Here is a 21,643-nt window from a genome sequence, read left to right as displayed (position 1 = left end):
CTCAAGAGGAGTGGACTCCACTCCTCACTCACGAGAAAATGGCTGGTCACCGGGATGCCCAGTCCCATGCTTTATGCAAACTAAATCAAAATTAATAGCAAACAAAACTCCCCCTGGGACCTGATGTATGTTGGAGGCACTCGTTGTTTCGAGCAAGCCATGGATTGATGTTTGTTGGTGGAGGGGGGGTATAAACTTTACCATTTTGTTTGGGAACCGCCTATAATGTGTTTAGCATGGAAGATATCGCCATCTCTTAGTTGCTACGTTGACAATGAAAGTATACCGCTCAAAATACAATTTATCTCTATTTCAAAACCGAGCTCTGGAACCTCTACAAATCCCTGCTTCCGTCTGCGAAGGGCCTATCCATTTACTTTTATGTTGAGTCATCACCCTCTTATTAAAAAGCACTAGCTGGAGAGCACAGCCGTCATTTGCATTCATCACTATTAATTTATGTTGGGTGTCACTATGATTGGATCTCTTTTACCATGAATTACAATGTCTAGTCAGTCCTTGATCTTTAAAGGTGCTCTGCATTTATGTTTTGTGGTCTCAGAAAGGGCTAGTGAGATACCATCTTGTTATATCATATTATGATTGTTTTAAGAAAGTGTTGTCATCCGAGATTTATTATTATGACTTGCTAGTTGATTATGCTATTGATACGAGTAATGATGAGACCTGAGAATTATTGCAAGTGTGGTTAGTTATGATCTATGCTGAAAACTTGAATGCTGGCTTGACATAGTTACAACAACAAGAGCAAACAGAGTTTGTAAAAGTTTTTCTTTCTTTCAGTTTGTCAACTGAATTTCTTGAGGACAAGCAAAGGTTTAAGCTTGGGGGAGTTGATACGTCTTCGTCGTATCTACTTTTCCAAACACTTTTGCCCTTGTTTTGGACTCTAATTTGTATGATTTGAATGGAACTAACCCGGACTGACGCTGTTTTCAGCAGAATTACCATGGTGTTGTTTTATGTGCAGAAAACAAATATTCTCGGAATGACCTGAAACTCCACGGGAGGTCTTAGAAAAAATAATAAAAAATCCTCGCCAAATATGAAGACCAGGGGGCCCACACCCTTTCCACGAGGGTGGGCCCCCCCTAGGGCGCGCCCCCTACCTCGTGGGCCCCCTGGAGACCCTCCGACGCCAACTCCAACTCTATATATTGAGTTTGGATGAGAAAAAAAATCAGAGAGAAGAAATCATCGCGTTTTACGATACGGAGCCGCCGCCAAGCCCTAAAACCTCTCGGGAGGGCTGATCTGGAGTCCGTTCGGGGCTCCGGAGAGGGGGATTCGTCGCCGTCGTCATCATCAACCATCCTCCATCACCAATTTCATGATGCTCACCGTCGTGCGTGAGTAATTCCATCGTAGGCTTGCTGGACGGTGATGGGTTGGATGAGATTTATCATGTAATCGAGTTAGTTTTGTTAGGGTTTGATCCCTAGTATCCACTATGTTCTGAGATTGATGTTGCTATGACTTTGCTATGCTTAATGCTTGTCACTAGGGCCCGAGTGCCATGATTTCAGATCTGAACCTATTATGTTTCCATGGATATATGTGAGTTCTAGATCCTATCTTGCAAGTCTATAGTCACCTACTATGTGTTATGATCCGGCAACCCCGAAGTGACAATAATCACGACCACTCCCGGTGATGACCATAGTTTGAGGAGTTCATGTATTCACTATGTGCTAATGCTTTGTTCCGGTTCTCTATTAAAAGGAGGCCTGAATATCCCTTAGTTTCCAATAGGACCCCGCTGCCACGGGAGGGTAGGACAAAAGATGTCATGCAAGTTCTTTTCCATAAGCACGTATGACTATATACGGAATACATGCCTACATTACATTGATGAATTGAAGCTAGTTCTGTGTCACCCTATGTTATGACTGTTACATAATGAACCGCATCCGGCATAATTATTCATCGATGATCCGGTGCCTACGAGTTTTCCATTTACTGGTTCTCGCTTATTTACTTTCCCGCTGCTACTGTTACAATCACTACAAAATACCAAAAATATTACTTTTGCTGTCTTTACTTTTGTTACCGTTACCACCACTATTATATTATTTTGCTACTGAACACTTTGCTGCAGATACTAAGTTTCCTGGTATGGTTGAATTGACAACTCAGTTGCTAATACTTGAGAATATTCTTTGGCTCCCCTTGTGTCAAATCAATAAATTTGGGTTGAATACTCTACCCTCGAAAGCTGTTGCGATCCCCTATACTTGTGGGTTATCAGCTGCTGCAGAAGGGAAGAAGAGGAAAGAGAGGGTCAAGAAGACCACTGCCAGAGTGCTTGGGAGATCCTCAATCATGAGAGACTCTGAAGAGGAAGAGGAAGAAGATGCTGCACCAGCATCTAAGGCACAGAAACTTATGGGAGATGCCATAAGGTCAGGGGCTGCTTCATCTAAGCCCAAAGAAGCTTCTAAGCCACCTGCTCCAAAACCCAAAACTGCACCAAAGAGGAGTACCAGGAACATTCCAGCTGCAGAGAAGAACAAGGCCCCAATGCCTGAAGCTGCAATGGAAGAAGAAGATGATTCTGTTGTCTTGAGGAAATTGAAGCCAAAAATTCCAGATCACAATGATGCTCATCCAGTTGCAGAGAACATGAAAGTTAGGAAGGACTCAGGTCTAAGGCTATGGAGAGAGTCTGATCCATATGCCACCAGGAGAAGGACTGCTGTGGACTACAGGTTTCATACAAAGGAATAGCAGGACTTCTATGAGACCATCTTGCTTGACAAGAAGCCCATAGTGTGTGACATGAGATGGGTCGATTGGACGTTCATTGAGGAAAACAAGGATCACTTCCCTGGTGTATATGATAGTTTCAAGGCTTGTGGAGTTGATGAGTTTGTGGCTCACAAGCTCACAAAATGGAATGATGAGCTCATCATGCAGTTCTACTCCACAGCTCACTTCTACCCAGATGGAAGTATTGTCTGGATGTCTGAAGGCACTAGGTACCAGTCAACGGTTTCTGAATGGGCGAAATTGATCAATGCTCCAGAAGAAAGTGAAGATGACTTGGATGTCCATGCCAAGAAGAAGAAGGATCACAACTCTATGGCACACATGTACAAGGAGATCCCAGATGCTGCTCTTGAGACACATAAGTTTGGATCTGTACATTACCTTCTGTCAGGATTGCCAACTATCAACTGGATCCTCAGGCACACTCTCTTGCCAAAGTCAGGAGATCACAAGATGATCAGAGGCCATGCAATAAACTTGCTTCACATATTTGATGTCACACAGAAGTTCAAAGTCATGAGCCTAATTGTGGAAACCATAAAGAGGACAGCTGCAGATCAGAAGAGGAGTTGTGGGTATGCCCCACAGATCCAGGAGCTGATTAACTCCAAGATGGGCACTGGCACATATCTGCTGGACAAGGAGCACCTGCCCATCTACCCATAATTTGAGGACAACACTGTGGTGATGGATGAAAATGAACCATCTTCTGTGCACGCTCAAGCCAAGAAGGAGAAGGCAAAGGCTGAAAAGGCTGCAAGGATGCCAACTACTGAAGAAGCATCTCAGTATCTTTTGAAGAGCAAGCAAGATCAGCTTGGCTACTTGATTGCCTCCACTCCGAGGATTGAGAAGGGACTGGCCACCCTGACTCAAAACCAGGAGAGCTTGGAGAGGATCGTGGAGCAGAAGTTCTATGACTTGGATGTGAAGGTAACTGAGATCCAGTCTATTGTGGAGCAATTTCAGGATGATATGCGGGAGAGGAAGGGCAAGACAACCACTGATGCATTTGCCAGAGTGCCTAGAGCTCAGAGGTCTGCTGCAGTGCCTGTTCCAGACACCAGAGCCACTTCATCTGCACCAGCTACAGCTTCAGTGCCACCAGCTCCAGCACCTACTCCATCAGCTCCATCTACATCGACTGAAGCCTTCGTTCTTGGAGTTACCCGGACACCACCACCCGAAGACCAAACCTGAGAGACGATTTAGTGCTATGCATTTTCTAGGAACTTTTTGGTAACTTGTTGCCAAAGGGGGAGAAAAATGTATAGATCATAGGCTTCGAGAGAGAGTGTTGCTTTTTATTGTCTCTTGCTTTGATGGTTGAACTTTATTTGCTTTGCTTGTTTGAGATACTTTCTGACTATGTGATACTTGGATGATCATGTGTGTTTGATCATATGCTACATTAATGCTTATTAGATGACATTATCATTTTATTCCTATATGATCATTCACTTTGCTTGGTGATGAGTGCATGTATTTAATTATTATCATTTTGAGCGTTCCACCAAGATGTATGTGACATGGAAAAGTAACCCATGAGCCTAATTCTATGTGCATTTGCAGTCCAAAGCAAATCATAAACTATGCACAAATTTAGGGGGAGGTCTTGCTTTTCACATACTTCTCAAAGCGACAATGTTTTTCACTCTTATTATCATTCGTCGAAGCTTTGATCTATATGTTGTCATCAATTACCAAAAAGGGGGAGATTGAAAGTGCAACTATCCCTAGGTGGTTTTGGTAATTCCTAACAACATATAGCTCATTGAGCTAATGCTATTCCAAGATTAATATTTCAGGAAAAGCTCAATGAATGGCATGGCATGGATGAGGAAAGTGGACCCCTCAAAATACTAAGGACAAAAAGATTGGCTCAAGCTCAAAGCTCAAGACTCTACATTTTATATTAGTGATCCAAGATCACATTGAGTCTATAGGAAAAGCCAATACTATCAAGGAGGGATGAGGTGTTGCTTGATGAGGTTCTTGCTTCACAGTGCTTAGTGATATGCTCCAAAACCCTCAACTACCTTCCCACATCCACATATGATCTAAACCAAAAGTCAAACTCGGCCCCACCGATTCTTTTTATCCGGCGCCACCGAGTTCAGATGTCATAGCCACTGCCACAACCCCTAGGCAAATTGGTCTCACCGATAGGGATCTCGGCCACACCGAGATGAGGTTGTAATCTCTATGTTTCCCTTCGTAACGTTTCGGTCCTACCGAGATGAGCGATCGGTCCCACCGAGATTGCAATGTAAACTCTCTATTTCCCTTTTGTAACATTTCAGTCCCACCGAAATGAGCGATCAGTCCCACCGAGTTTACCTGACCAACTCTCTGGTTAGCTTATTACCAAAATCGGTCCCACCGAGTTTGTGTAGTCGGTCACACCGAGATTACGTTATGCCCTAACCCTAACCATATCGGTCCTACCGAGTTGCATCTCAGTCCCACCGAAAATCCTAACGGTCACTAGGTTTGCTGAATCGGTCCGACCGAGTTTCTCAATTCGGTCTCACCGAGATTGGTAAATTGTGTGTAACGGTTAGTTTTTCTGTGGAGGCTATATATACCCCTCCACCCACTCTTCATTCGTGGAGAGAGCCATCAGAACATACCTACACTTTCAATACACATTTTCTGAGAGAGAACCACCTACTCATGTGTTGAGGCCAAGATATTCCATTCTCACCATATGAATCTTGATCTCTAGCCTTCCCAAGTTACTTTCCACTCAAATCTTCTTTCCACCAAATTCATATCCTGTGAGAGAGAGTTGAGTGTTGGGGAGACTATCATTTGAAGCACAAGAGCAAGGAGTTCATCATCAACACACCATTTGTTACTTTTTGGAGAGTGGTGTCTCCTAGATTGGCTAGGTGTCACTTGGGAGCCTCCAACAAAGATTGTGGAGTTGAACCAAGGAGTTTGTAATGGCAAGGAGATCGCCTACTTCGTGAAGATCTACCGCTAGTGAGGCAAGTCCTTCGCGGGCGATGGCCATGATGGGATAGACAAGGTTGCTTCTTCGTGGACCCTTCGTGGGTGGAGCCCTCCGTGGACTCGCGCAACCGTTACCCTTCGTGGGTTGAAGTTTCCATCAACGTGGATGTACGATAGCACCACCTATCGGAACCACGACAAAAACATCCGTGTCTCCAATTGCGTTTGAATTCTCCTAACCCTTCCCTTTACATTCTTGCAAGTTGCAGGCTTTACTTTCCGCTGCTCATAGACTCTTTGCATGCTTACTTGAATTGTGTTAAGATTGCTTGACTTGTGCTAAGATAGCTAAAATCTGTCAAAGACTAAAATTGGGAAAAGGATAGATTTTTAATTGGTCAAGTAGTCTAATCATCCCCCTCTAGACATACTTTCGATCCTACACTCTGCCATCGACGCCACCACGACGCCCGACAACGTCGTCCTTCTGCGTGAGTCCATCCTCCCACAGCGAACTCCGAATCTGTACTGCGCCACGCCGTCAAGATCTGTTGCCATCAGTGGGTAGGATGAATCACCGCTCCACCAAAGAATCCGTTCTCTGATCCCTCGATCACGTGTGTACCTCCAAGAATGATGCCCCCAAGGGAGGAACGACACCAGAGCGCCGTCATCATCCGATCATCCGATTTAAGGTCCCCCCGGAGGTAGCTGAGAGTGGCCTTGAGCTTCTCCACGGCGATGCCTTGAAGAAGGGAACGACGCAGATAGCGCCACCACCGCCGGCCTTAGCAGACGCCGAAGGCAATTTTTCACCCAAATCAGTTCGAAGGGATCCAACTCTCGTGCACGGGCTGCCGTCACCACCAGCACCACCAGGCAGAACCATGGAGCACCGACAGATCAGCGAACCGCCGGCACCACCGCATCCAGATCGCCGGCCACGCCGGGCTGCCGCCATCCCCCGCGCCATCCGGGTCAGAGACGGAGTCGCCGACCGTGCATAGGAACCACCGCCGCCTGCCCAGCGCCCACCACCGCTTGCCGAGGGCCGCCGCCGCACGCCCCGAGCGGACTCCCACGCACACCAAGGGAAACCACGAGCGTGAGCCCCGCCGTCGCCCCCAAGCCCATGCCAGCACGCGCCGCCAACAACCGCCGTGATCCGCCCGCGCCAGATCCCGCGAGTCGTGGGAGAAGAGATCCCGCCGCCGCCGACGCCGACCGGGCTTTGCCCGGCGGCGGCGAGGAGGAGAGGTCGGGGGAGGGACGAGGACGAGGCGGCGCTAGGGTTCCCCCCGGTCGCCGCGCAGGCGACACAGGAGGAGTCGGGGGAGGAGTCGGGCTCACACAAACATATGAAATAGGTCATGCATTTTATAACCTACAAAAATGAGCACTAGTATGGTTCAAATAGGTTATACAATGCATTCTTCTTCTCTTTTTTTTTGCGTGTAATACAATGCATTGTTCTATAACCTACAAAAAATGAAACCATGCATTGTGTAATCTGTTACAACAGACAACAGAACACTGGTTGCAGAGCGATCTTGCAATTCGTTAACATAATGCAATTGAAAAAAAATGTGACGAAATTCAATATTGGATGAAATATTTACTTAATGTTCACGCAAGAAGAACACCAGAGATGGAGTAATCATGGGATCGAATATGCATGGCATGAATTGCAGGAATGTACAGTTGCTTCATGCAAGCAGACCATGAGTACTTACTAGCTAGCTAGGACACACCTTCAATGTTTGGAGAGCTTGAGTAATCCATGCATGGGATTGACAGAATTCAGAATATATCATGCAATTATAGTAGTTGAAAAAATTTCACTGCACAAGCAGAGCTGCAGAGATTGCAGGAGTTGAGCAAGACATGACATGCATTGGGAGAACAATAGTCACTTTGCGCAAGCAAATCTCCGATACTAGCTACAACAAAAATTAATCAGGAATAGTACAACACACTGGACAGAGAAACATCAATCTAATGGGTTGATCAGAAATTACCGACAAATAACATCAGGATAAAACATTCACTTCGTGGGCCAAATAAGATGTAGCAGTCCAACTTTCGAAAGTGTCCTGCTCCCAAGCTCAAATGAGCTCGGTGAACTGTAAAATCGAAACAAAAATAAAAAAATCTTTCTTTTTTGTGAAAAACATTGACAAAAGTTTCAGGTGCTTGCAAAAATTCGTCATGGAATCACATTCTTGTAAGGCGTGACAAAAGAAAAATTCAGTGCTCCAAAATGCTTTTGAAAGTAGCACTTTCAGAGTATTGATTTTATTCTTTTGGGCGCGCCTTCTAGGAATGTGATTCCATGACGAATTTTTGCAAGCACTTGAAACTGCATCCAAAAGGCTGAGAAACTCTGCATCCCCCAAGTTTCCAGCTCTGTCCGGCTTGCTAGCCCAAGTATACTCAGGGACTGTGATCTCAGTTCTGTTAATTCCGCACAGCTGGCAGAGAAGTCTCCATTTTTTTTCTTGAAAAACAAAGATGCATATTCCTCTGAAAAGACATCAAGAGCGAAACACAGAATGCACTTGTACCAGGAAGAAATAATGGTAGTCGCATCACCAGTATGAGGCATGTTCCATGTATAGTTAATTTCTTTAAGATTTGGGTGAGAGTTTACTAATCGCAAATGATACACTCAGCTTAATACTAGCTAGAAGGTGCAATCTCAAAGGTAAAAGAAAAGAAGCAGCACGTCCTTCATCGAAATACAGAAGAAAATATAAGATCATACTGAATACCAAGCGAATAATAAGATCACACTCAAACATAAGAACAAGACAAGATCCTTATCCGTTATATGGTGACAATTGACTGATAAGGTTAGTTTCAAACGAATATATAGTTTAGAAAATACTAAGACGCGTGAGCCACATGCCAAAATTAGTACCAGAATACTTACTGGACCTATATTCTTTAATCGAATGTAGTCAAGCAAAACACACAATCCAATGTGGGATAAGAAACTCCCTTTATACCACCAATTGCCTGGGGTCAGGATATATATGCTATTCACTCATGCTCAATCAAAGAATAGTCCAACACAGACAGAGAGCAATTCATGGTATCTCTAATCAGTGACATACACATCAGGATGTGCCATTCACCGGCCACATGCAAGCATTTCAAATATTCACTGCAACTTTATACAAGCACGAGACTGAGCAATCATGGTATGGTATTGCCAGCTGCAAGAAAATGGGCAAGACATAACATGCATTTTGAGGAAACTTCCAAATTCAGCTAAGCAGATCAAGAATAGTACTATCCGCAACACCTTCGATCAAGAGTAGCTGAAGGAATTCAACAGCAATTCATGGGGCTGGTGAGAAATGTCAGGTAATTCAGGTTAACTCATTCATCCCACTTGAAGCATGCAGTTCGAAGCTTTAAACACAAATTCGATCCCAATCTTCTTCAACAGAACAAAATGAAAAAGGTTAAGTGCGCGGAAGACGAATCAAGTTGACCTTACTCCTGTAACCTTTGACAAAGACTTAGAAACGACCACTAGGAGATTAGTGATAAAGGAGGCAGAACAGAACCACTAAGCCACCAGATACAGACAGTGAGATGTTACCGCAGAAATGGCTTCGAACGAAGGGACTCCTACTCTTCGAAGGCCCATGGACTCTCTTTACGCAGTTCCTCCTCCTCCTCCTCGGTGAAGTCGGTGGCAATGCCGAACATCTTGCGCGTCTGCTCCACGCTCTTGCCCTTGATCATGTCGGCGACCTTCTGGCAGGCAGCGTCGAGGAGTCCCTTGATGTGGAGGAAGTCGACGGCCATGATGAGGTCGTAGAGGGCGTCCTGGCTGAGGCCGTCGACAAGCTTGCGGTCCCACTCCTTCAGCGCCTCACCGGATGCCTCGGAGTTGCAGCTGCTGCTGCCCTCAGCGACGCCGTGGTTGGCGTCGGGATTGGCGGTGGCGGCGGAGGCGGCGTGCTCATTGCAGTATTCGATCACCGTGGCGAGGGCCCTGGCGTCCACATTGGGTAGCTGGATGATGCCTTTGGCGCAGCCCTGGTCGATCATGTCGGCGAGGAGCACGGACAGCCGGGCTGCAGCCTCCGACACCTTGAACAGCATCCCATCCGAGCTCTTTAAGGTGATGATTTTTCCGCTGGCCCTGAAGAAAAATGTGTCGTTTTCGCCAGCAACCTGCTCTGTCTCCTCTGCCATCGCTCCCTTCTCCTCCGGCCGTTGACCAACGGTTCTCCCCCTTCTTGCCCCCTCCGCTGCCGCCGTCCCCTTCTCAGAAAAGGGAGTAAGTCCAGAGAACCATGTGCACATGTCTTCCTCCTCTATCTGGTGCATCTGCTCGGGGGTCTTGCAATTGACCATGTCCACGACGGCGACCTTCTGGCAGGCAGCGTCGAGGAGCCCCTTGATGTGGAGGAACTTAGCGGCGATGATGACGTCGCAGAGGGCGTCCTGGCTGAGGCCGTCGACGAGCTTGCGGTCCCACTCCATCAGCGCCTCCTCGGATGCCTCGGAGTTGCAGCTGCTGCTGCCCTCATCGACGCGGCTGTTGGCAGAGGCGGCGTCGGCGTGCTTGTTGCAGTATTCGATCACCGTGTCGAGGGCCCTGGCGTCCACGTTGGGTAGCTGGATGATGCCTCCGGCGCAGCCCTGGTCGATCATGTCGGCGAGGGGCACGGACAGCCGTGCCGCCTCCTCCGACACCGTGAACAGCATCCCATCCGAGCTCTCCAAGGTGATGACAGCACTGGCCATGAAGAAAAAGATCTCTTTTTTGCCGGCCACCTCTTCCATCGCGACCTTCTCCTCCGGCCGTTGTCCCTTCGTTCTGCTAAAACGTTGTCGCTCCCTTCTCCTCCGGCCGTTGTCCCTTCGTTCTGCTAAAACGTTGTCGCTCCCTTCTTTCCCTCTCCGCCGCCGCCGCCCCATTCTCAGATAATGCAATTTCAGAGAACCATGTGAACATCCCTTCCATCTCCCCTGCTTCGGCCTTCTTCTTGTGCCCCCTCTTTGCCGATGCCGGTCGATTTTCTCCCTTTTGCTCCGCCTTGGCTCTCTCCTCCTCCTCCCCCTCTTCCTCATTCCCGGCCGTCGCTCCCTTCTCTTCCTTCTCCGCCGTTGACCCCTTCTCCTTGTCCGCGGCCGCGTCCCCTTTCTCCTCCTCCGTCCGACCCGTCTTCCCCATCGCCCTGTCTGCGGTCGCCGGTCCCTTCTCTCCCACCGCCGCTCCCGCTCCCGCCCTCATCTCCTCCGCCGCCTCCGCCGCCATTGCTCTCGATGTGGGTTAGGTGGGGAACTGCCGGAAATGGCCGAGAGTGCGATGCGCTTGTGGACCGAACAGGTGCGATGAATCCATTTCTTCTGCCGCTATGGGCCTACTTCTGGGCCGAACTGAAACAAGCTGGAGTTTTGAGCTGCTGGATTTAGTGGGCCCATTTGTAATATTATGCTTGAGCCCGTCTTTTTTTTAGTGGTGATTCATGAAGGAGATATAGCAACACTAAGTTTTTTTTTTCATCAACAGGCCACACGCAAAAGGAAGAAGAATGGAATTGAAAGGTTTCAGACCCCATCTGGGTCGTATTGTGAGGAACCTCAACAGTTGCACAATCATGTGGAAGAATTCTATAAAGAACTATACAATACAGAGGGAACGTTGGGGATGGATGAGGTTCTCTCTTGTGCACCACAAAAACTAACGCCAGCAATGAATGCAAGACTAGACGCTCCATATACGACAGAAGAGGTTAAAAATGCATTCGTTTTAGATGTACCCGACAAAAGCACCTCGACCAGATGGATTTCTGATCATTTTTTCAATCTCATTCACACTTGTGTGGAGAAGAAGTAACAAGGGTTGTGTTGTATATTTTAAATGGATTTGAGGGCTTAGGATGCGAAGTATCTACTCCCGAGCTGAAATGCTCCCTAATTGAACCGTAAAATTGAAACAAATAGTAAAAAAATAAAACCAAACTTTTTTGTTGAAAACTTTGACAAATATTTTGAGTGCTTGCAAAAGTTTATCATGAAATGCCATCCGTGAAGTCGTGGCAAAACAAACAAAAGTGATGCTCCAAAAATGCTATTTTTAAAGCATTTTGAAGTGTTAATTTCGATTTTTTTTCATACTTCCACAAGTTCATTTCATGACGAAAAATTTCAAGCACTCAAATCTTTTTCCAAAGTTACCCACAAAAAATAAGACCCCCCCCCTTTTTTTACTATTTTTTGTATTTTACTTTCCATCCCGAGTTCATTTGAGCTCAAGAGCAAAAGAAGATTTTTGACTTATGATAGGTAAAATGAGCTCGGGAGCAGAAGAAGATTTTTTATTTACGATAGGTAAATCAGACTTTGTTTGTTTTGATCCCAAAAGTTCAAGGTGCATCTTCCCTCTCTTAGTTTTGACCGATTAGTTTATGTAACGTTGTGCTAAAAATCGTGTCAAAAGTGCAAGCCGACAGATTGAAGGAGGTGCTCAGCATTTGTCCTGGGTAGGTTAATCATTGATAATATCTTGACTGCATAGAGTGATCAAATTTTATGAAGAAGAAGAGGGGAGGAAGTTCACTATATTACGCTCTTAAACTTTCACATGATGAAGGCGTATGATAGAGTTTAGGGGGTTATCTTCGGGCTATAATATTGAAGTTGGGTTTCTCCAAGAGATGGGTGATGTCTATCATGGGGATTGTTCCATCGGTTTCTTTGTCAATGTGTTTTTAGTGCGGAACGTACAATGGATTTTAAACACTCGAGGGGTATATGTCAAGGGGACTCTATGCTCGTATTTGTTTTTATTAGCAACTAGAGATATCTCTTGCCTGTTGACGAGCAGGGGAATTTCGAAAAACTTACTGGGCATCGTAGTGGCGCCCACAGCACCCCTCGTCAGTCATATCTCTTTGAAGACGATAGCTTGCTATTTATAAGGGCGGGTATAGAAGGACCATTAGAGATTAAAGAGGTAGTCGATATTTATTGTCAGGCATCATGCCAAAGGGTAAGTCTGGCTAAAAGTTCAATGCATTTCAACAAGGGGTTCCCGAACAATGTGAGAGATGCCATGAAGAATGTAGTTGAGGTGTGATGTGTACTACACAACCTTCTTCTTGTAGACGTTGTTGGGCCTCCAAGTGCAGAGGTTTGTAGAATAGTAGCAAATTTCCCTCAAGTGGATGACCTAAGGTTTATCAATCCATAGGAGGCGTAGAATGAAGATGGTCTCTCTCAAGCAACCCTACAACCAAATAACAAAGAGTCTCTTGTGTCCCCAACACACCCAATACAATGGTAAATTGTATAGGTGCACTAGTTCGGCGAAGAGATGGTGATACAAGTGGTATATGGATGGTAGATAAAGATTTTTGTAATCTGAAAATATAAAAGCAGCAAGGTAACTAATGATAAAAGTGAGCGTAAACGGTATTGCAATGCGTTGAAACAAGGCCTAGGGTTCATACTTTCACTAGTGCAAGTCCTCTCAACAATAATAACATAATTGGATCATATAACTATCCCTCAACATGCAACAAAGAGTCACTCCAAAGTCACTAGTAGCACAGAACAAACGAAGAGATTATGGTAGGGTACGAAACCACCTCAAAGTTATTCTTTCCAATCAATCCGTTGGGCTATTCCTATAGGTGTCACAAACAACCCTAGAGTTCGTACTAGAATAACACCTTAAGACACAAATCAACCAAAACCCTAATGTCACCTAGATACTCCAATGTCACCTCAAGTATCTGTGGGTATGATTACACGATATGCGTCACACAATCTCAGATTCATCTATTCAACCAACACATAGAACCTCAAAGAGTGCCCCAAAGTTTCTACCGGAGAATCACGACGAAAACATGTGCCAACCCCTATGCATAGGTTCATGGGCGGAACCCGCAAGTTGATCACCAAAACATACATCAAGTGAATCACGTGATATCCCATTGTCACCACAAATACGCACGGCAAGACATACATCAAGTGTTCTCAAATCTTTAAAGACTCAATCCGATAAGATAACTTCAAAGGGGAAACTCAATCCATTACAAGAGAGTAGGGGGGGAAGAAACATCATAGGATCCAAATATAATAGCAAAGCTCACGATACATCAAGATCGTATCACCTTAAGAACACGAGAGAGAGAGAGAGAGAGATCAAACACATAGCTACTGGTACATACCCTCAGCCCTGAGGGAGAACTACTCCCTCCTCATCATGGAGAGCACCGGGATGATGAAGATGGCCACCGGAGAAGGATTGCCCCCTCCGGTAGGGTGCCAGAACGGGTCTAGATTGGTTTTCGGTGGCTACGGAGGCTTCTGGCGGCGGAACTCCCGATCTATTGTGCTCTCGGATGTTTTTAGGGTATATGGAGATATATAGGCGGAAGAAGTACGTCAGGGGGCCATGAGGGGCCCACAAGGGTGGAGGGTGCGCCCAGGGGGTGGGCGCGCCCCCTGCCTCGTGGCCTCCTCGTAGATCCCCTGACGTGCACTCCAAGTCTTCTGGGCTTCTTCTGATCCAAAAATAAGTTCCGTGAAGTTTCAGGTCAATTGGACTCCATTTGGTTTTCCTTTTCTGCGATATTATAAAACAAGGTAAAAACAGAAACTGGCACTGGGCACTAGGTTAATAGGTTAGTCCCAAAAATGATATAAAAGTGTATAATAAAGCCCATAAACAACCAAAACAATAGATAATATAGCATGGAGCAATCAAAAATTATAGATACGTTGGAGACGTATCAGCATCCCCAAGCTTAATTCCTGCTCTTCCTCGAGTAGGTAAATGACAAAAACAGAATTTTTGATGTGGAATGCTACCTAACATATTTCTCTAAGTAATTCTTCTTTGTTGTGGCATGAATGTTTAGATCTATAAGATTCAAGACAAAAGTTTAATATTGACATAAAAATAATAATACTTCAAGCATACTAACTAAACAATCATGTCTTCTCAAAATAAACATGGCCAAAGAAAGCCATCCCTACAAAATCATATAGTCTGGCTGTGCTCCATCTTCACCACACAAAGTATTTAAATCATGCACAACCCCGATGACAAGTCAAACAATTGTTTCATACTTTTTATGTTCTCAAACTATTTCAATCTTCACGCAATACATGAGCGTGAGCCATGGACATAGCACTATTGGTGGAATAGAATGGTGGTTGTGGAGAAAAAAAAAGGAGAAGATAGTCCCACATCAACTAGGCATATCAACGGGCAATGGAGATGCCCATCAATAGATATCAATGTGAGTGAGTAGGGATTTCCATGCAACGGATGCACTAGAGCTATAAGTATATGAAAGCTCAACAAAAGAGGCTAAGTGGGTGTGCATCCAACTTGCTTGCTCACGAAGACCTAGGGCATTTTGAGGAAGACCATCATTGGAATATGCAAGCCAAGTTCTATAATGAAAAATTCCCACTAGTATATGAAAGTGATAACATAGGAGACTCTCTATCATGAAGATCATGGTGCTACTTTGAATCACAAGTGTGGTAAAAATATAGTAGCATTGCCCCTTCTCTCTTTTTCTCTCATTTTTTTATTTTTTATTTGGGCCTTCTCTTTTGTTATGGCCTCTTTTCTCCTTTTTTTATTTGGGCTTCTTTAGCCTCTTTTATTTATTTATTTTCGTCCGGAGTCTCATCCCGACTTGTGGGGGAATCATAGTCTCCATCATCCTTTCCTCACTGGGACAATGCTCTAATAATGATGATCATCACACTCTTATTTACTTACAACTCAAGAATTACAACTCAATTCTTAAAACAAAATATGACTCTATATGAATGCCTCCGGCGGTGTACCGGGATGTGCAATGACTCATGAGTGACATGTATGAAAGAATTATGAATGGTGGCTTTGCCACAAATACGATGTCAACTACATGACCATGCAAAGCAGTATGACAATGATGGAGCGTGTCATAATAAGCGGAACAGTGGAAAGTTGCATGGCAATATATCTCGGAATGGCTATGGAAATGCCATAATAGGTAGGTATGGTGGCTGTTTTGAGGAAGGTAAATGGTGGGTTTATGGTACCGGCGAAAGTTGCGCGGTATTAGAGAGGCTAGCAATGATGGAAGGGTGAGAGTGCGTATAATCCATGGACTCAACATTAGTCATAAAGAACTCACATACTTATTGCAAAAATCTATTAGTTATCGAAACAAAGTACTACGCACATGCTCCTAGGGGGATAGATTGGTAGGAAAAGACCATCGCTCGTCCCCGACCGCCACTCATAAGGAGGACAATCAATAAATAAATCATGCTCCGACTTCATCACATAACAGTTCACCATACGTGCATGCTACGAGAATCACAAACTTCAATACAAGTATTTCTCAAATTCACAACTACTCAACTAGCATGACTCTAATATTACCATCCTCATATCTCAAAACAATCATCAAGTATCAAACTTCTCATAGTATTCAATGCACTCTATATGAAAGTTTTTTTATTATATCCCTCTTGGATGCCCATCATATTAGGACTAAATTCATAACCAAAGCAAACTACCATGCTGTTTAGGACTCTCAAAATGATATAAGTGAAGCATGAGAGTTCATCTATTTCTACCAAATAAAACCACCACCATGCTCTAAAAGGATATAAGTGAAGCACTAGAGCAAATGACAAACTACTCCAAAAGATATAAGTGAAGATCAATGAGTTGTCGAATAATTATGCAACTATATGAAGACAATCTAACACTAAAGAATTTCAGATCTTGGTATTTTATTCAAACAGCAAGCAAAACTAAATAAACTGATATTCTAAGGATGGCAAACATCATGTGAAGAAGCAAAAACTTAGGATCAACCGAAACTAACCGATAGTTGTTGAAGAAGAAAGGTGGGATGCCAATCGGGGCATCCCCAAGCTTAGATGCTTGAGACTTCTTGAAATATTATCTTGGGATGCCTTGGGCATCCCCAATCTTGAGCTTTTGTGTCTCCTTAATTCCTCTCATATCACGGTCTCCCTAAATCTCAAAAGCTTCATCCACACAAAACTCAACAAGGACTCGTGAGATAAGTTAGTATAAACCATTGCAAAAACCTTATCATACTCTACTGTAGCAAATCACTAAAATTATTATTCAACATTGCATACTAAATGCCTATGCATATTTAATAATCCTATCCTCAAATATAATAATTAAAGAAGCAAACATATGCAAACAATACAAACATAACATCAATCTGCCTAAACAGGACAGTCTATAAAGAATACAGTAACATCCATACTTCCCTAGCTCTAAAAATTATGAAATAAAATTCCCACTGTAGTAAATTTATCAGATCTTAATATGCAAAAGGTTTCAACATTTTATCACATTCTGACTTTTCTAGGGAATTATTGCAATAGCGGTAAGCTTTCTGTTTTCAAACAGCAACATGTGGACTTCTAAAATAGGCATAGTAAAGGCTATCAATGCCACTTTTATTGAAATAAAATATGCAAAACATTGTTCTAAATAACATCAAGCAAATCCTAACAAAATAAATTGACGCTCCAAGAAAAACACATATCATGTGGTGAATAAAAATATAGCTCCAAGTAAAGTTACCGATGAACGAAGACGAAGGAGGGGATGCCTTCTGGGGCATCCCCAAGCTTACGCTCTTGGATATCCTTGAATATTACCTTGGGGTTCCTTGAGAATCCCCAAGCTTAGGCTCTTGCCACTCCTTATTCCATAGTCCATTGAATCCTTACCCAAAACTTGAAAACTTCACAGCACAAAACTTAACAGAAAACTCGTAAGCTCCGTTAGTATAAGAAAATAAATCACCACTTCAAGGTACTGTAATGAACTCATTTTTTATTTATATTGGTGTTAAATATACTGTATTCCAACTTCTCTATGGTTTATAAACTCTTTTACTAGCCATAGATTCATTAAAATAAGCAAACAACATACAAAAAAACAGAATCTGTCAAAAACAGAACAGACTGTAGTAATCTGGATCAAACGTATACTTATGGAACTCATAAAATTCTCAAATAAATTGCTGGACGTGAGGAATTTATCTATTAATCATCTGCAAAAATAATTAACTAAATATCACTCTCCAATAAAAAATGGCAGCTAATCTCGTGAGCGCTAAAGTTTCTGTTTTTTTTACAGCATGATCGCAAAGACTTTCCCCAAGTCTTCCCAAAGGTTCTACTTGGCACAAACACTAATTAAAAGCATAAAACCACATCTAAACAGAGGATAGATTAATTATTTATTACTAAACAGGAACAAAAAGCAAGGAATAAAAATAAAGTTGGGTTGCCTCCCAACAAGCGTTATCGTTTAACGCCCCTAGCTAGGCATGATGATTTCAATGATGCTCACATAAAGGATAAGAATTGAAACATAAAGAGAGCATCATGAAGAATATTACTATCACATTTAAGTCTAAACCACTTCCTATGCATAGGGAGTTTGTGAGCAAACAACTTATGGGAACAAGAATCAACTTGCATAGGAAGGTAAAGCAAGCAAAACTTCAAAATTTTAAGCACATAGAGAGGAAACTTGATATTATTGCAATTCCTACAAGCATATATTCCTCCTTCATAATAATTTTCAGTAGCATCATGAATTAATTCAACAATATAACCATCACATAAAGCATTTGTTTCATGATCTACAAGCATAGAAAATTTACTACTCTCCACATAAGCAAAATTCTTCTCATTAGGAATAGTGGGAGTATCATAAAAGACTCGAATACTATAAATTGTTTCCACATTAAAAGAGTAATGTTTAGAAAAGGGGTAATCATAATGATGACAAGTTTTATAAATATAATCACTACTTTTTATAGCATAATTATCATCACAATAATCATCATAAGTAGGAGGTATGCTATCGTCATTATAAATTTGCATATCAAAACTTGGGAGACTAAAAATATCATCTTCATCAAACGTAGCATCCCCAAGCTTGGGCCTTTTCATACCATAAGCATAATCACTCTCATCATTAATAGTATGGATAGCACCAATATATAGCAATTATCATATTCTTCCAAGCAAGTGCCAAAAAGATTTTCAAGATCATAAGAAGTATCATTATCTTCCACAATTATATTTTCATTAGGCACAATAGTAATAGGAGCAGCAATATTTGGGAGAGAGATATTTTTACCTCTCTTCCTTTTCCTTTTCTTCTTCTTCACCACATCATGTGTGGGTTCAATCCTCTTTTTGGAGCTCCTTATTAATGAGATTCGTTGAATAGGAGGCTCCTCCTCGTTACCTGATTCATCATAAGAAATAATAGGAGGATATTGGGAAGTCTCTTCCCTTTCATTAGTATTCTCTTCATCTTCTATTTGTTTTCTTTTCTTTATGTAGTTGGCAATATAAGGATTTTCAATACAATTCGCCGCACAATACATATAAATTTCCTCTAGATCAAAATGAAGAACTCTATCAAGGGTAAATTTTGGAATGCCTTAGTTATACGTTTCATTTCTTCATAACCCAAGAGCAAACTAAGTTCATTATGATGTGCAAGGGAAATCAAGTCATCACAATTTTTGGACACGATATGATCATGTTCATTGCAAAGCTCACAAGTATGGCCAAGATAATTTAAATTTTCAGCACATTCATCTAGCCTTTCTTGCAACAATTTAGTTTCAAAGTACTTATGCCTCTTGCAATATCTATCTTCCCTATTTGGTGTGTACTTACAAACCCAATGTACTCCACAAAAATTGACATGTTTATAGGAGACATTTTCATCATAACTAGTGCAATCATCATTAGTATCATGGATATTCAAAGAATTCGTACTAACAACATTGCAATTATGCTCATCATTCACATATTTTATGCCAAGCATTCTATGTAATTCTTCTTCTAGCATTTGAGCACAATTTTCCTATCCCTCGTACTCACGAAAGATATTAAAAAGATGAAGCGTATGAGGTAGACTCAATTCCATTTTTTGGTAATTTTCTTTTATAAACTAAACTAGTGACAAAACAAGAAACTAAAAGACTCGATTGCAAGATCTAAAGATATACCTTCAAGCGCTAACCTCCCCGGCAACGGCGCCAGAAAAGAGCTTGATGTCTACTATACAACCTTCAGCCCCGGTACATCAAGATCGTATCACCTTAAGAACACGAGAGAGAGAGAGAGAGAGAGAGATCAAACACATAGCTACTGGTACATACCCTCAGCCCCGAGGGAGAACTACTCCCTCCTCGTAATGGAGAGCACCGGGATGATGAAGATGGCCACCGGAGAGGGATTGCCCCCTCCGTTAGGGTGCCTGAACGGGTCTAGATTGGTTTTCGGTGGCTACGGAGGCTTCTGGCGGCGGAACTCCCGATCTATTGTGCTCTCGGATGTTTTTAGGGTATATGGAGATATATAGGCGGAAGAAGTACGTCAGGGGGGCCACGAGGGGCCCACGAGGGTGGAGGGCGCGCCCAGGGGGTGGGCGCGCCCCCTGCCTCGTGGCCTCCTCGTAGATCCCCTGACGTGCACTCCAAGTCTTCTGGGCTTCTTCTGATCCAAAAATAAGTTCCATGAAGTTTCAGATCAATTTGACTCTGTTTGGTTTTCCTTTTCTGCGATATTCTAAAACAAGGTAAAAACAGAAAGTGGCACTGGCCTCTGGGTTAATAGGTTAGTCCCAAAAATGATATAAAAGTGTAAAATAAAGCCCATAAACATCCAAAACAGTAGATAATATAGCATGGAGCAATCAAAAATTATAGATACGTTGGAGACGTATCAAGGTGCCATCTGAATCCCTGATGTTATTTGGGACTGCCTATAGAGGTGGGAAGGAATAAAAATGCCACATTCAAGTATTTAAAAGACATGGTCTGGAATAAAATTGAAGAATGGATCGAACATATCCTTTCGGCTAGGGGGAAAGATGTGCTCATCAAATCCGTAGCCTAAGTTGTTCCCATGTATTCAGTTGGTTGTTTTTAAATTGCCTAGGGGTTTGTGAGAAAAGATAAATTCACTCATTAGAAGTTTATGGTGGGTTTGTGAGAAAATCCCACATTGGGTGTCTTGGGACACACTTATGATGCCGAAATATATGTGAGGTATGGGGTTCAAAGGCATTGAAATTTGGGAAAAGTATATTTTTTGTCCTCAAACTTTCGTGATAGTTTAGAAATCATCCCTCAACTCCAAAATCACACAAACTCAGTCTTTCAACTATTTAAACCTGATAATTTCCGTCCCTTAGGTGATTTTAATATGATGTGGGCCCTATTTTGATTAAAACTGGCCATGTGGCCTGGTTTAATGACGTAGCATCCGCTGATCCAAACCTCGCCAGTGCGATTCATACGGCAGCGCATCGTAGGTCTCAGGGTCAACGATCTTGGGGACTTTTCCTCGGTGTTGGGTGACAGGAGGCCGACCGTCCCGTGTCGGTGGCTCTCCTCGGCCGAGTCTGTAGATGCGCTGATGGTCGTGCTCTCGGTCTGCCCATACCCCCCGCAGGATCTCCATCTGCGAGGCCATGAACTTGGAACATGGGCACCATGCAGAGGAACATCTCCGTGGTGTCAGAGTCCTCGAGGTAGAGGATGTTCCTCACAATCTGGACCTATTGTAGAACAAGAACTGAAGTAATCGACAGATATCCAGGTTTACACATGTGTCGTGCTGTACAACAACCTTAGCTAAAGATCAGTTTACAACCCCTACTAGCTAGCGCTACCGATCCTGTGCAGTTGAGTGCACAACGGAACATGTGTGCATGGGAGGAGGAGGTCCTGAAGGCGTGTTCCAAGTCCTGACGAACGGCACCGAGCGACATGGGGCGAGCACGGCCACGTTGGAAGTGGACAGAGTTGGGGTAAAAAAACAG

At 43.4% G+C, this 21,643-nt stretch overlaps 1 protein-coding gene across 1 annotated transcript; it reads right to left on the bottom strand.

The window, feature by feature from the left end:
- Positions 1-9,095: 9,095 nt before the first annotated feature.
- Positions 9,096-11,092, bottom strand: LOC125544914 (uncharacterized). The gene is made up of 2 exons (XM_087547628.1): positions 10,607-11,092; positions 9,096-10,560 (listed from the first exon to the last, which is right to left on the bottom strand). Exons 1-2 carry the CDS (start codon positions 11,027-11,029, stop codon positions 9,388-9,390), a joined length of 1,596 nt encoding a protein of 531 aa, XP_087403754.1. The 5' UTR covers positions 11,030-11,092; the 3' UTR covers positions 9,096-9,387.
- Between the last annotated feature and the right edge of the window lie 10,551 nt (positions 11,093-21,643).

The sequence above is a fragment of the Triticum urartu genome, chromosome 3A (genome assembly GCF_056163025.1).
Source record: "Triticum urartu cultivar PI428250 chromosome 3A, HENAU_Tu73, whole genome shotgun sequence".
NCBI lineage: Eukaryota > Viridiplantae > Streptophyta > Magnoliopsida > Poales > Poaceae > Triticum > Triticum urartu.
This window is presented reverse-complemented; position numbering and strand designations above follow the sequence as displayed.